The sequence below is a fragment of the Triticum aestivum genome, chromosome 6D (assembly GCF_018294505.1).
Source record: "Triticum aestivum cultivar Chinese Spring chromosome 6D, IWGSC CS RefSeq v2.1, whole genome shotgun sequence".
Taxonomy (NCBI): Eukaryota; Viridiplantae; Streptophyta; class Magnoliopsida; order Poales; family Poaceae; genus Triticum; species Triticum aestivum.
In genome coordinates this window covers 411,621,496-411,636,909 of record NC_057811.1, presented here as the reverse complement: position 1 = coordinate 411,636,909, position 15,414 = coordinate 411,621,496, and the positions used below count along the sequence as shown (strand labels likewise).

At 46.9% G+C, this 15,414-nt stretch overlaps 1 protein-coding gene across 1 annotated transcript; it reads left to right on the top strand.

The window, feature by feature from the left end:
* Positions 1–2,033: 2,033 nt before the first annotated feature.
* On the top strand, positions 2,034–14,392 carry LOC123142648 (uncharacterized). The gene is made up of 4 exons (XM_044561467.1): positions 2,034–2,381; positions 2,598–2,777; positions 12,294–12,770; positions 13,608–14,392. The coding sequence occupies exons 1-4, from the start codon at positions 2,034–2,036 to the stop codon at positions 13,884–13,886; spliced, it is 1,284 nt and encodes a 427-aa protein (XP_044417402.1). The 3' UTR covers positions 13,887–14,392.
* Positions 14,393–15,414: the final 1,022 nt, after the last annotated feature.

Below are 15,414 nucleotides of genomic sequence, written 5' to 3'. Positions count from 1 at the left end.
ATGTTATGCTCATTGAATCTCTTGGTTACAATCTTCTTTCCGTATCTAGACTAGCCGACTTTGGTTTAATGTTCTATTTACCGAAGTAGATTGCCAAGTGTTTCATTGAGATAATCATAATATGGTCTTTACCGGCATTCGTAGAGGTGATCTATACATTGTTGACTTCACTAAAAGAGTCCAACCTCGTACATGTCTTATTGCAAAATCTTCTAAAGGTTGGTTATGGCATAGAAGGTTAGGACATGTTGGCATGTGAAATCTTGACAAACTTGTTAAAGGAGATCATATTCTTGGTGTGAAAGATGTTATCTTTGACAAGGATAGACTTTGTAGTGCTTGCCAAGCAGGAAAAGAAGTTGGAGGAAGTCATCATGTGAAGAATATCATGACCATAAGGAGACAACTTGAGCTACTCCATATGGATCTCTTCGGTCCCAATGCTTATAAGAGCCTTGGTGGCAACTCCTTCAGTTTGGTCATTGTTGATGATTTTTCCAGATTTATGTGGGTGTTTTTTCTTGATGACAAATCACATGCACAAAAGATCTTTAAGAACTTCGCTAGGAAGGCCCAAAATCAATTTGAAGTGAAGATCAAGAAGGTTTAGAGTGACAATGGAACGGAGTCCCAGAACGCCAATGTGAATACTTTTCTTGACGAAGAAGGGATCTCACCTGAGTTCTCGGCTATGTACACACCTCAACAATATGGAGTTGTTGAGAGGAAGAATCGTATCCTTATCGAGATGGAAAGAACAATGCTAGATGAATACAAGACGCCAAAGCACTTTTGGGCGGAAGCGGTTGAGACGGCTTGTCATGCTACAAATCGACTTTATCTTCACAAGCTTGTTGGTAAAACGGCGTACGAGCTACTCACCGGTAACAAGCCACAAGTTGGGTACTTTTGGGTATTTGGCTCAAAATGTTACATTCTTGATAAGCATCATCGTTCAAAATTTGCTCCTAAATCACATGAAGGTTTTCTACTCGGTTATGGATCGAACTCTCACACTTACTGTGTCCAAAACAACTTCACTCGAAAAGTTGAAGAGACGGTAGATGTGAAGTTTGATGAATCTAACGGCTCGCAAGTCGAGCAATTGCAAATTGATGTAGGAGACAAAGACCCTTTGAAAGCAATCTAAGATTTGTCTATTGACAAAGATCTTTCGAAAGCAGTTATAATTTATCATATAGGTGATAGTAGATAGGTAAGTCATGTTCATTGTGTCCCTAAGAAAGTTAGCATTATTGTTGTTCCTAATGATAAAAATGAACTTATTTCACAAAGAGTTGTAAGTGGTTATAGATTTGAAAAATTGACTACTAGAAAAAATTATTATCCTTTGCCTTTTTATCAAATGTTAGAAAGATAATCTAAGCACACACATTTTTGTTTCTTTGATGGCTATTATAATTTCTCTCAAATACATGTTCATCTTGATGATTAAGAGGAGACCACATTTACTTGTCCTTTTAGGACTTTTGCTTATAGACGTATGCCTTTTTGTTTATGTAATGCACCTACTACATTTCAAAGATGCCGCCGTCGTCCGCTCTCGGGCGACTCGGGGGCCAAACCCTAGGCGCCGCCGGTCCCCCGCCCTCCTTCTCCTCCTCCCCCGCCGCCGCCGGCAGCCGTCGTCGGGCTTGCCCGCGCGGCGGTAGGCGGCGGCGGGGGCTTCCCCGCGCGCCCGCCTCAACCTCTGGAGGGCCCTCCACCCCGCATCGGGCGCCGCCGCCCGCTTCCCCTGCTCCCTGGTGGCCGCCGAGGCCGGCCCTCTGCGGCGGCTACCGCCGGCGTTGTCGCCCCGCGTCTGGTCGCCGGGGACGGCTCCGCCAGTCAGATCCGGCTGCCTCGGCCCTGGGATCGGGGCCATCTCCGATCTGGCGGCTGGTGGGGCCGGGGTTCGCCGGATCCACCAGATCTGGCCAGCGTGGCCTTGCCTCGTCTTGCCCGGCTTGGGTGTTCGCGGTGTGGTGCTCCCTGATGGCGGCGGTGCGGGTCGTTCTCCATGTTTTGACGGGATGTGTGCGGTGGGTGGATGCCGGGGCGGCGGCCTCGGGCGGTGTGGACGGCGTTGCCTCTTTGGCGGGCGACGGCCGTGGGTGTTGGTGGTCCGCGACTTCGGCCGTGCGGGCGGCGAGGTCTCGGTGGACGTCTACTACAGTGGGTCGGGGTGCCCCGTCACCCGGCGTGCCTGCTTCGATGAAGTCGAACGCCTTCTTCAGCTGCGTGCGCTCCTCTGGCCAGGTCTTTGGCCGAGTGGATGGGATGGGGGCGGGACCGGGGGAAACCCTTGGCCGTCGGCGGAGGCCACGACAATGGCGGCGCCTTTGCTGGGCGTCGGTTCCCTTCTTGGAGGCCTTGTCGAGGTCCGCTCCCATCTTTCACTGTGCTCTTCTTTTGGGCGAAAGCTCTAGTTCCCCTTGTGGGCGACGGCGTCGTACCCTCGTCGTGCTCTTTCTTGAAGGCGTCGCCTCGGGTTCCCGGAATCACGGTGGGCGCTTTGCGGTGCGTGTGAGGTGTTTGGCGGCGGCAATGTGTGCAACGTTTCATCTATTCTACCGCCAGTCTTCATCTTGTGGTAGCGCTCCTTCGGCTTGGAGATGGACTGGCATAGGTGGTGGTCGTCATTTGGCGTCATGGTGGCGTCGATGGCGGAGCAACCTGCCAAGGTTGGTACCTCAATCTGCTCTGAAGATGGACAAGTGGAAGATGGTGGCGACGACACGTGTGAGTGCGTCGGACTGGATTGTGCCCCGGACCCGGTATGTGGCTCGGTCGGGGCTTCCAGCTTTAGATGTTAGGCTTAGGTGAGAGGCCTGGGTATGTGGCCCAGCTTGCACCCCTTCATCAAATGGATAGGAGTAGCGGCATATGTTGCCAAGATGGCGGATTCAGGCATATTACTGTACTACTTTGTAAGGTCCTCGAGAATAATCAATAAAATGGCCGCATGCATCTCCCTGATGCAGAGGCCGGGGGTCATCCTCCTTTTCTAAAAAAAAAAACCATTTCAAAGATGCACGATTGCTATATTTTGTGACTTTTGCGAAAAAGTTATTAAAGTTTTCATGGACAATTTTCTCCGTCTATGAAACTTCTTTGGATAACTGCTTACACAATCTCGACAAAGTTTTGCAGAGATGTGAGGAAACCAGTCTTGTCTTGAACTGAGAAAAATGTCAGTTCATGGTACACGAAGGCATAGTCCTTGCAGAGAAGGAGAATTGAGTGGGAGAGAGGCACGCCTGTGTTTTGTTTTTTCCCATCTCCCCCACCCTACGCAAATGTGATGTTTCATTAAAGGACAATGACCAAACCCCCGCGCCTACATGGAGCTCGTGGACCGGTGAACGCCCCTTCGTACAAGCGCAATACGACAAACGGTTGTCGTACAATCATGTCCCATTGTACATGATTGTAGTGATCGTATTTTAAAAATACAGTGATTGGAGTGAAATTTGGGCTCAAGTTCACATCTTACTCTTCTTTAGGAACATTGAAATTAAAATAAATAAAAATTCTCCTTGTGCGGTCGCGCGCAGGTGATTAGGAATCCATGCCTCCCGCTAGCGCCGCCGCAGACCGATTTTGTCTTCCGTGGTCTTAGGCCACGAAGGCGTAGTGGATCTCGGCCCTTACCGATGGGAGGGTTCTTACTTTGTCTTTAAGTGTTTTTTTGTTTATGGTTTTTGTCCTATTTAAAAAGACGAGACGACGACGATGACTCCCTGAAATTGGAATAAGATTCTCCCCACCTAGTTTTCGTTCGTCTAGCATCTTCAAAGAGCATGTGGAGATTTGTCTCCGACGGATCTCACGGAATTCGGTCGGCGTTTGTCTTCGGTGGATCCACTTGGATCCGGTCTTCGTTCGTATGTGTTCGTGGGATTTTCAGGTCTGATCCTTCCGGTCTATGCTTCTCTTCATCGGCGGCGGCTGCTGTTCTAGCACGCTGGTCCTATTGAGCCTTAGCACGAAGATTCCCGACTGTCTACTGCAACAAAGTTTGCCCGGTTCCGGTGATGGAGGGGCGATAACGGCGCCGCTTCTTCGGCTCGCTCTAGTGCTTGTAGACGTCGCTAGGTGGTTTATGGACCTGGATGTAATTTTTACTTCTAGTGTTCTTTGTACTGTCTTGACACCGAAAAAAAATTCACCGTGTACAATTCCAAACTCCACCCTACTTTACAAAAGAGTAAAATGCATTAGCGATCACTGTACTTTGGTCACTGTATATAAAAATACGGTACGGTCACTGAATATGACTTGAGGTAATTATACGGTCACTGATCACTGTATAACTCTGTATTTTTCCTACTTTGACCAGTCAAACTACCTTTAGGGCATATAATGCAGCCTAGTCAGCCAACAATCTCTCTACCTTTATGTGGGTCCAACCTGTTAGGTAGAAATAAACAAAGTAAATTAAAATGCACCGGATCAAACCTGAGATCTCAGAGTGGGAACCCGCATGCTCAAGCAATCTTAACTGAAACATTTTGGTGTTCGTTTGCATGTTCTTTTAGACAGAGAGTGCACGCCGGGTGCACGCAGCATGTAGCAGCACGGTTGCACGCAGCAGCATGTAAGGGTGCACGCAGCACACACGCATTGCAGCCATCTACACACCGAAATCTCTCCGGTACCTCGCCATGCAACCCGTGGAGTCCTGCCTCGCCAATGTGTCTGCCGTCTCTCAGGTTCCGAGCCCTCGCGCCATGTCTTCCACGTGCTCACCACAGCCATGTATCTCCGGGCCTTCAGCGTCTGGTTTACACGCAGCGTGCGGCAGCTTGGCGCGCCTGTGCAGCCTCTCACCATTCTCAACGTACACACACAAGCAAGCACAAACAAAGCTCAGTACGCGCGCACAGCAAGCGGCAGCCGCCTGGCATGGCTAGTGGGATTGGACGGTGCCGGGGTGCACGTCGTGCTACCGGTTATCCGGTACCGGGCCTCACGAGCGCTCGCCGCGTCGCAATACCGATCGATGCCGGCGGATGTATACTCTTAATAATAAGGTCGCCTTCTAATTATTTAGCGCAACGAGCGGCTGGTTTAATTGGCTAGATCTTTCTGGCGGTAGCGACAAGACCCTAGTTTAAATCCTCACTGTCGCATAGTTTTTCCTATTTTTTTATTATTCAACCCACTGACAGGTGGGACCCACGTAAAGGTCCAGAGGATAGGCAGTTTGACTGGTCAAAGTAGGCAAAATACAAAGATATACGATGAGCCAGTGACTATATAATCATCTCAAATCGTATTCAGTGACCGTATTAGTCTTATTCTTATGTACAGTGATCAAAGTGAGCTTTAGACCCAATACAGTGACCGTCAATGCATTTTACTCTTTACAAACCCCCCCTTCTCCCCTCCTCTGATCCCCTCGCTCGCAAAGAAACCAACGGCCAGCTCCCAAAAGAAGCAGAGGAAAACCAACGGCCTTTCCCCCTCCCCTCGGCGTCAGCTCCGCCTCCGCGCCCCCCACCCCCCCGCCCGGCTTCCCTTCCGCCTCCCCGCACCGCCGCCATGAAGCTTCCCGGAGCCGCGACGCGCGCTTGGCTAGTCGATTTCCTGCGCCGTCTGTTCTCTGCCCTGCGCCAGAGAACTTTCTGGGCGGAGGCGGCGGAGGGAAACAAAGAATCCAAGAAACGGCGGCGCCGACGAGTCAACCGCGCCGCCGCCGAAGCAGTCCTCATCCACCCCGCGCCTATCGCCCCAGAGGACCTAATGCCGCCACTCGGCACCCTCGCAGCCACCGACGTGGCGCTCCTCCCTCCCGCGCCTCTCGCCGCCGAGGCCGAGGGCCTCACGCCGACACGCGGCGCCCTCTCCCCCACCAGCACCATCGTCCTCGACGGGTTGCTGCTGTTAGAATTAATGGGCTAGGCCCATAGCAATTTCTAAAATCTCAAAGCCCATGTGTAAAATGGCAAGTGGTGGTGCTAAGTTTAGTCCCACCTTGAAAGTTGAAGAAGAGTTGGACCTCTTTATATAGTGGGTTCTCTCCACCACTCTAAGTGGTGTGTGAGAAGAGAAAGGGAAAACTACACGCGCGCGCTCGCTCGCCTGGCCTGGCCGGGCCGGGCCGGGCCGGGCCGTGCCGTGCCGTGGCGGCGCGTACATGCGACATGCGCGTGAATGGTCCGCCAAAATTCGGTCCGTCTCCTTGCAGGAGCGCAGCTTCCTTTTGCCGTTTTATTTTTATGTCTTGGCAGACAAGTTTTTGATTTCTTGTCCGGTAAGTATACGAATTAGAAACCGAGTCGGTTTGGGATTGTGGTCGCGACAAAATACCGCCTCTGGTCCTAATATATATATACAGCTACCGGCTGCGGCCAGAGACACACCGAAAAACACCTAGGGTTTTGCCTCATCTCACAACTTGTGCCGCCATCGTAGTCTACTCCATCCCAAACGCCGGCGTGCATCGGCGCGTGGGAGAGCAGGTCTCCGGAACCGTTCGTCTTTGCGATCCTGCACCGGGAGAGGACGAATTAGGTTTTTGCGAAGCACTGTGCGCGACTGCTCAAATTCGTCATCACGGGTCGTCTTCCGTCCAAGTCGGGCGGTGCTACTCATCGTCGTATTCATCGCCGTCAGCAGCAGATCATTGCCAACATCGTCATCAACCCTGTCGCACCCATAATAGCTAACGATCAATACGTCCAACATCCTCTGTTCATGTCTGTTTCTACAGCTATTGTTACGTGTTTGCTGCTGTTATGCATGTCTTGCTGTTTTTCTAGTTTGCTAGATTTTTGCATGCTAGTATCTCTTCTAGTCATGAATTATTTACTGGAATTAATCATGAGCTTGCCTAATATTCCAACAATCCAAAAACCTAATTATAGGCAATTTCCTGAGTTAACTATGGCTGGATTCGCTGATGCACAGAGGCCGGATAAGTTTACCGGTGTGCACTTTAAGAGGTGGCAGGTGAAGACCACGCTCTGGCTTACTGCTCTGAAAGTTTTCCATGCTAGTGTTGGTGCTCCAGAGGGAATGACCGACGAAGATCGGAGAAAATTCCAGGAAGCCAATACTATGTTTGTGGGATGCATTCTGAGTGTTCTTGCTGACCGTCTGTGTGATGTGTACATGCACATAAATGACGGAAAGATTCAGTGGGATGCACTGAATGCAAAATTCGGTGCAACAGATGCAGGCAGTGAACTGTACATCATGGAGAGTTTTCATGACTACAAGATGGTGAATAATCGTTCTGTGGTTGAACAAGCTCATGAGATACAGTGCATTGTGAAGGAACTTGAACTCCTTAAATGTGTTCTACCCGACAAATTCGTGGCTGGGTGCATGATTGCAAAGTTGCCTCCTTCATGAAGGAATTTCGCCACAACTCTGAAGCATAAGAGACAGGAGATATCAGTTGAAAATCTGATTGCATCTCTTGATGTTGAGGAAAAAGCTCGGGCTAAAGATACTACTGAAAAAGGAGGTGAGGTTCAGCCTACTGCTAACATGGTGCAGAGGTACCCACAGAACAAGAACAAAGGGAAGAACAAACCTGTTTTCAACAAGCCTACCAAGACTACTACCTTCAAGAAGAAGAAGTTCAACAAGGCTGAGCTAGAGTGCTACGCCTGTGGGAAGCCTGGACACTTTTCCAAAGAATGCCCTGAACATGCAGACCGCAGAGGGAAAACAAGCTCCAAGACTGTCAACATGGTGACCGCTAGCAATACTGATGGGTATGGTAATTTACCTATTGTGCTTTCAGTATTTCAATCATCTTCGTGGTGGATTGATTCGGGTGCTAACGTTCATGTGTGTGCTGACATCTCCCTGTTTACTTCTTATCAGGTCGCAAGGGATTCTTCCGTCCTAATGGGGAATGGGTCACATGCTTCTGTTCATGGCATTGGCACGGTGGATCTGAAGTTTACTTCGGGAAAGATCGTGCAACTAAGGAACGTGCAGCATGTCCCTACTATGAACAAGAATCTAGTTAGCGGCTCCCTTCTATGTCGAGATGGATTTAAGGTAGTTTTAGAGTCCAATAAAGTAATCGTGTCAAGATTTGGACAATTTATAGGAAAAGGTTATGAGTGCGGAGGCTTGTTCCGCTTTTCTCTTTCAGATTTTTGCAATAAGTCAATAAACCAAATTTGTGCTAGTGTTAATGATGATGCAAGTATTTGGCACTCTCGTTTATGTCATATTAATTTTGGTTTAATGTCTCGGCTATCCAGCATGAGTTTAATTCCGAACTTCACAGTTGCCAAAGGTTCTAAGTGCCATAGTTGTGTGCAATCTAAGCAACCTCGAAAGCCTCATAAGGCTGTCGAGGAGAGAAACTTGGCACCTCTAGAACTCATACATTCTGATCTTTGTGAGATGAATGGTGTGTTGACAAAAGGTGGAAAGAGATATTTCATGACTTTGATTGATGATGCGACTAGATTTTGCTATGTTTATTTGTTGCAAACTAAAGATGAAGCGTTAGACTACTTTAAAATCTATAAAGATGAAGTTGAAAATCAACTAGAGAGAAAGATCAAGCGTCTTAGGTCCGATCGTGGTGGAGAGTATTTTCCAAAAGTTTTTGATGAATTTTGTGAGGAACATGGTATTATTCATGAGAGGACGCCTCCCTATTCACCTCAATCAAATGGAGTGGCCGAGAGGAAAAACCGCACATCGACTGACTTGGTGAATGCCATGTTAGACACTGCTGGTTTATCTAAGGCATGGTGGGGGGAGGCTCTACTGACTTCATGTCATGTCCTGAATAGAGTTCCCAACAATAATAAAGAGAAAACCCCTTATGAGGAGTGGGTTGGGAGAAAACCATCACTTTCTTATTTGCGCACTTGGGGATGTTTGGCAAAGGTCAATATTCCTATTCCTAAGAAACGCAAACTTGGACCAAAGACAGTGGATTGTGTCTTTCTAGGGTATGCTCAACGGAGCATTGCTTATAGGTTTTTAGTGGTAAAATCTGAAGTACCTGATATGCATGTTGATACTATAATGGAATCTCGTGATGCAACATTTTTTGAGAACATATTTCCTATGAAAGATATGCATAGCATTGCTAGATTTTCTTCTGAGATAATTCCTGAATCTAGTACAACTGATGAATATTCCGAACAATCACATGAGGAAGTCCTTGAGAAGGATAACAATGAAGTTCCTAGAAGGAACAAGAGACAAAGGATTGCAAAATCCTTTGGTGATGATTTCATTGTATACCTTGTGGACGACACACCCAAGACGATTGCAGAAGCATATGCATCTCCGGATGTAGATGATTGGAAAGAAGCTGTTCATAATGAGATGGACTCAATTCTTTCTAATGGAACTTGGGAACTAACTGATAGACCATATGGTTGTAAACCTGTGGGCTGTAAGTGGGTGTTCAAAAAGAAGCTAAAGCCTGATGGTACTATTGATAAGTACAAGGCGCGGCTAGTGGCCAAGGGCTACACTCAGAAAGAAGGCGAAGATTACTTTGACACCTATTCACCCGTTGCTAGAATGACCACCATTCGAGTGTTACTTTCCTTGGCTGCCTCTTATGGTCTTATCATTCATCAAATGGATGTAAAGACAGCTTTTCTCAATGGAGAGTTGGAAGAGGAGATCTATATGGATCAGCCTGACGGATTTGTGGTAAAGGGTGAAGAGAGAAAGGTGTGCAAGTTGTTAAAATCTTTGTATGGTCTGAAACAGGCACCTAAGCAATGGCATGAGAAGTTTGAAAGAACTCTGACTTCTGCAGGATTTGTCATTAACGAGGCTGATAGGTGTGTTTACTATCGCAATGGTGGGGGCAATAGTGTCATATTATGTTTGTATGTGGACGACATACTGATCTTTGGTACAAACATTAATGCAATTAATGAGGTCAAGTCTTTTCTATCAAAAAGTTTTGACATGAAAGATCTGGGAGAAGCCGATGTAATTCTAAACATCAAACTTATTAAGGATGAGAGTGGGATTACATTAACGCAATCTCACTATGTTGAGAAGGTCTTGAACCGATTCGGTTTTATGGATAGGAAGCCTTCTCCAACACCTTATGATCCCAGCGTGACACTCAGAAAGAACAAGAAAGAAACGAGAGATTAATTAAGATACTCTCAAATTGTCGGTTCACTCATGTACTTAGCTAGCGCTACAAGACCAGATATCTCTTTTGCTGTGAGCAAACTGAGTAGGTTCATGTCCAACCCGGGTGATGATCATTGGCATGCACTAGAAAGGGTCTTGCGCTATCTGAGAGGTACTATGAGTTACGGAATTACTTATTCAGGGCATCCTGCTGTGCTAGAAGGATATAGTGATTCAAATTGGATCTTCGATGTTGATGTACTTTACGCAACAAGTGGGTATGTATTTACTCATGGTGGTGGCGCAGTGTCATGGAGGTCTTGCAAGCAAACCATATTGACGAGGTCAACTATGGAAGCAGAATTAACTGCTTTGGACACAGCTACTGTTGAGGCAGAATGGCTGCGTGAGCTCTTGATGGACTTGCCGGTTGTTGAAAAACCTGTACCGGCTATTCTTATGAATTGTGATAACCAAACGGTTATCGCTAAAGTGAACAATTCTAAAGATAATGCAAAGTCATCAAGACACGTGAAAAGACGTTTGAAGTCTGTCAGGAAGTTGAGAAACTCCGGAGTAATAACTGTTACGTATATACAAACAGACAAAAACCTGGCAGATCCCTTTACAAAGGGACTATCACGAAATGTGATAGATATTGCATCGAGGGAGATGGGTATGAGACCCATAGATGTTACACCATAGTAGTAACCCAACCTTTGTGATCGGAGATCCCGTGAATTAGGATCTGGGAAGAACAAGCTATTGGTTAACTGAGGAGAGTAATAACTTATGATCGTCTCCAAGTGAAGATGCAAAACTCTCAGAGCTGTAAGGCTCAGATCTGTAAGGCAGGTTGGCAACATGCCTTAATGTGGTTCTATTGGCTATAATTAGCAAAGATGCTGTCCTACAGAGCAGTCTTGAAAGAACACACCTATATGAGTTCTGACTGTAAACGTCGCAGTCTATGAGGTTTGGGTGATCTCTAGTAAGCTCACGAAGAGACCAGGGAGTATGACGTATAAGCTCCAAACCGCAGGGTAGCCTACTGGCGGTCAGGTACTGGTTAAGACTTTGAGTGAAACCTGTTCACACAAAACTAGCAATTCAAGGCATAGTCCATTGTCAAGTTGTGAATGGATGTAGCTTAAAGTTCTAGGCAGAAGTTCAACTTAACAGTCTCTAGTGAAACACTGGTATATTAAACAAGTGGTGAGAGAAGGCAAATCTCTAAATGGGTATTTGAGATCTGGTGGGGGATTGTTAGAATTAATGGGCTAGGCCCATAGCAATTTCTGAAATCTCAAAGCCCATGTGTAAAATGGCAAGTGGTGGTGCTAAGTTTAGTCCCACCTTGGAAGTTGAAGAAGAGTTGGACCTCTTTATATAGTGGGTTCTCTCCACCACTCTAAGTGGTGTGTGAGAAGAGAAAGGGAAAACCACACGCGCGCGCTCGCTCGCCTGGCCGGGCCGTGGCGTGGCGTGGCGAGGCGAGGCGTACATGCGACATGCGCGTGAATGGTCCGTCTCCTTGCAGGAGCGCAGCTTCCTTTTGCCGTTTTATTTTTATGTCTTGGCAGACAAGTTTTTGATTTCTTATCCGGTAAGTATACAAATTAGAAACCGAGTCGGTTTGGGATTGTGGTCGCGACACAATACCGCCTCTGGTCCTAATATATATACAGCTACCGGCTGCGGCCAGAGACACACCGAAAAACACCTAGGGTTTTGCCTCATCTCACAACTTGCGCCGCCATCGTAGTCTACTCCATCCCAAACGCCGGCGTGCATCGGCGCGTGGGAGAGCAGGTCTCCGGAACCGTTCGTCTTTGCGATCCTGCACCGGGAGAGGACGAATTAGGTTTTTGGGAAGCGCTGTGCGCGACTGCTCAAATTCGTGATCACGGGTCGTCTTCCGTCCAAGTCGGGCGGTGCTACTCATCGTCGTATTCATCGCCGTCAGCAGCAGATCGTTGCCAACATCGTCATCAACCCTGTCGCACCCATAATAGCTAACGATCAGTACGTCCAACATCCTCTGTTCATGTCTGTTTCTACAGCTATTGTTACGTGTTTGCTGCTGTTATGCATGTCTTGCTGTTTTTCTAGTTTGCTAGATTTTTACATGCTAGTATCTCTTCTAGTCATGAATTATTTACTGGAATTAATCACGAACTTGCCTAATATTCCAACAGCTGCTCTCCTCCGAGGACCCTACCCCACCGGACGGCTTCCTCCGGGACACCAATGACATCATCCTCCACCCGGCGGCTGCCGTCCCCACGGGCCCCGCGTTGTCGGTCCCAGCCACCGGCGGGAAGCTGGAAGATGACGGTGGCTTTACCCTAGTCGTGGGCAGGAAGAGGAAGCGGGGGAATGCCCAGGCCACCCTCGGCCCTGTTGCCCCGCCACCCGCTCCGCGCCATGGTCCGCCGAGGGGCTGGTTTCGGCACCATGCTCGCCCCGCTCCTCCTCCTCCGAGCCGCCGTATTCCGCCCGCAGCCCGGGTGAGGCCTACTGCCACGGCCAGCGGCCCAGCTTCTTCTCGTGCACTTGCTCCCAGCATCCCTGCTGCCACGGCCAGCCCAGCTTCGTCTCCTGCACCTGCTGCCAGCATCCCTGCTGCCACGGCCAGCGGCCCTGCTGCGACCCCTTCTCCCATCATCCCTCAGGTGCAAATTATGGACTGTTTTTTTTGCCTTGTCATGTGCTGTTTTGGTTTCAAGTCCTGTTCATTTGCTATAGATTCAGTTTATGTTCGATGCATTGATGGTGTACCTTGAGTAATTGAAGATCCCTTTCCCCCTCTCTTCTGGAATTGTATGCTTACACTTCTTTTATATCCTGATAATTATCACTTTGCGAGTTCTGGTGACCTGGCTGTTTAAGGATTCGTATTGGGATCATGATTCCATGATCACCTAATTTGCAGAATTTAAGCAACAAATACACCTTATGTACTTTGCAAATGGGAGATTGTGTCTCTTGCAAGTTTTGATGATCCCACTTTTTTATGCTTCGGACTAGGATGATGGGTGCATAATCACCCTAATTTGCACAACTTAAGCAACAATTCCACTTATGCCATTTGCAAATAGGTGATTCTGCCTAATTTTTAGTTGCTGGATTCTTTGGGAGGTAACAATAATTATATGCCTTTTGCAAATAGGTGATTCTGCAAATAGGTGATCAGTAGCCTTAGTATGTTGTGAGTCAAGTAAGGGAGTCTGTTACTAGAACAACTGGGTTTCTTTATATGAAATCGGAGAGGGAAAGCCTCTCTTTTGCTCCAAAAAAATAATAATTAATTGCTTAAGCAATGGAACTTCTGTGGGTGAATGAGAGAAACTATGTCGCATGCAATTCCTGCTCCCTCATAATTCAATTTTGCTCCAGTTTGCTTGTCCAGTAATGCTTGTTGTCTTGTCCTTACTTTTTATTGGAGCTAATTTGATGCATCTGGAATCCTATTGTAATCTTTCTTGTCACTTCTTTTCTGATACATGAAGGAACCGGACGACATGGAAAAGGAGCGATCCCTTCACTTACAGTTCCGGGAGGAGATGTCAAAGCTGAAAGGCAACAAGATATACTGTCTGATCTGCTATTTGAAGCGTGACCAAAAACTAGTGACTATGCAGAATGATCGGGATGATATCAACCATCACAATAGTGCATCTCACAAGGGGCGTCTTGTAGATTGTCCAAGTAAGGGCTGCCTTTTGGTGGCAACTAACAGACACGACATTGGCATTCATGCCATTTGTTGCCACCCTCACATGCTCTGAAGGCCAAGGATTTGCTCAAGAGGTACATCGACCGTTGAGGAGTGTGTTCTGCGGCTTCCGGGTGCTTATGAGACTGCCTGTGCAGGGGGAATGCTTCCTTGAGTTGAACGATTTACTCTTGTTGGTTTGTTGTTCATTTTCTGCTTTATAGACCTTGCTGGATGATGCCTGCTACCAAGACTGCTTGTTAATGTTACCGATTTGGTAACCTATCCAGCTTTTTCTTTGGTATGCGAAGATCTATCCTCGTTTGTTAAGTACACTGGGTCTTGAAGTTGCTGCATAATTCTGTTTTGAAATTGTTGCAAGAGAAGAGAATGATGTATTTGCATTGTTGCACCTGCACCAACTATGATATGAATACGGCTTTTCCTATTTTAACTTTGCATAAAGTAACTTTGGAGAAATCATGGGAGCTCTTGAGAGCTCAATTCATGAATTTCAGATCAGAAGGATTTGGAAGTCATGTATGAAGGCAGTTATTGAACTTGTGGCTTTGCTGGGTACAGGAGTAGAGAAGGTCTGATCTGAAAGATGGCAGGAAAATATTAGGAGGAGCAGCTCTATTTGGTTTCATCTTATTGAGTTTAATTAGTTGTTTCTACTCTATTTTCCAAGACTCTGTTTTGGTTCCTGGTGATAAGTTTGTTTTCTTAACGAACTGGTGACATTTGTAGTCTATGTGGTAGTTTGAAACCTTCTCTGCTAAACTGTGTTAGTACTATGATGCCATCGATCCTATTAATTTCACTGTTCTTTCTTACCCGCGTGTCAAGCCCAGGCCCAGCGATGTTGTGTGGAGCCTGATTGGAAAATGCATTTGTGTATCGAGCTCTGGCTAATTTCTGTTTTTCTCAAGTGCATCTGCAGGTTTTCAAAATAAATCTCAGGCGTGGGATTGCACTCTGAACAAAAAGAAAAGAAAAAGGTTTTATGTTTCTTCTGGGCTGTGATGCAAACATGACTTGGTGGTTTCATTTCAATGAAACCCCTCACTGTTCTTCTCTTAAAGCAACACGAAAAATATTTTACAATGATAAATAGGACCAAATAGTGTTGCTGCATTTTTTTTCTCATTTTAGATCATACCGTAGTATTTGTGCTGCTTGTTCAGCTCATGACTGAATTGCTTCCTCCTATATTTTGCACAAATTTCCTGCCAGCCCATAGTGTATTCCCAGCAAGCCCGTGATCCAATTTGTTTGAATCTTTTGAACCCTACAAATACACTTGAGAATTTTTCAAATAAACAGATCACTCAAAACCCCGCTGTCTGACCATCAAACGCAGGAGAACTGTTCTGGATACAAGGTGCCCCATGTGCTCTCGGCTAGATGAAGATGGGGGACACATTTTTCTCAAATGCAAGAAGGAGCAGCAGACCTTGGAGCCCAGAGAGTGATCTTTGAAGCTGTCTGTCAAACAATGGCGATGGCTCTGAAAGGTAGGGAATATGATGCAGCGAGCACCAGGTTTAAGTGAAATATATTTTATTGCTTTAGAAAAAATGGTGTACCAAAATAAATCT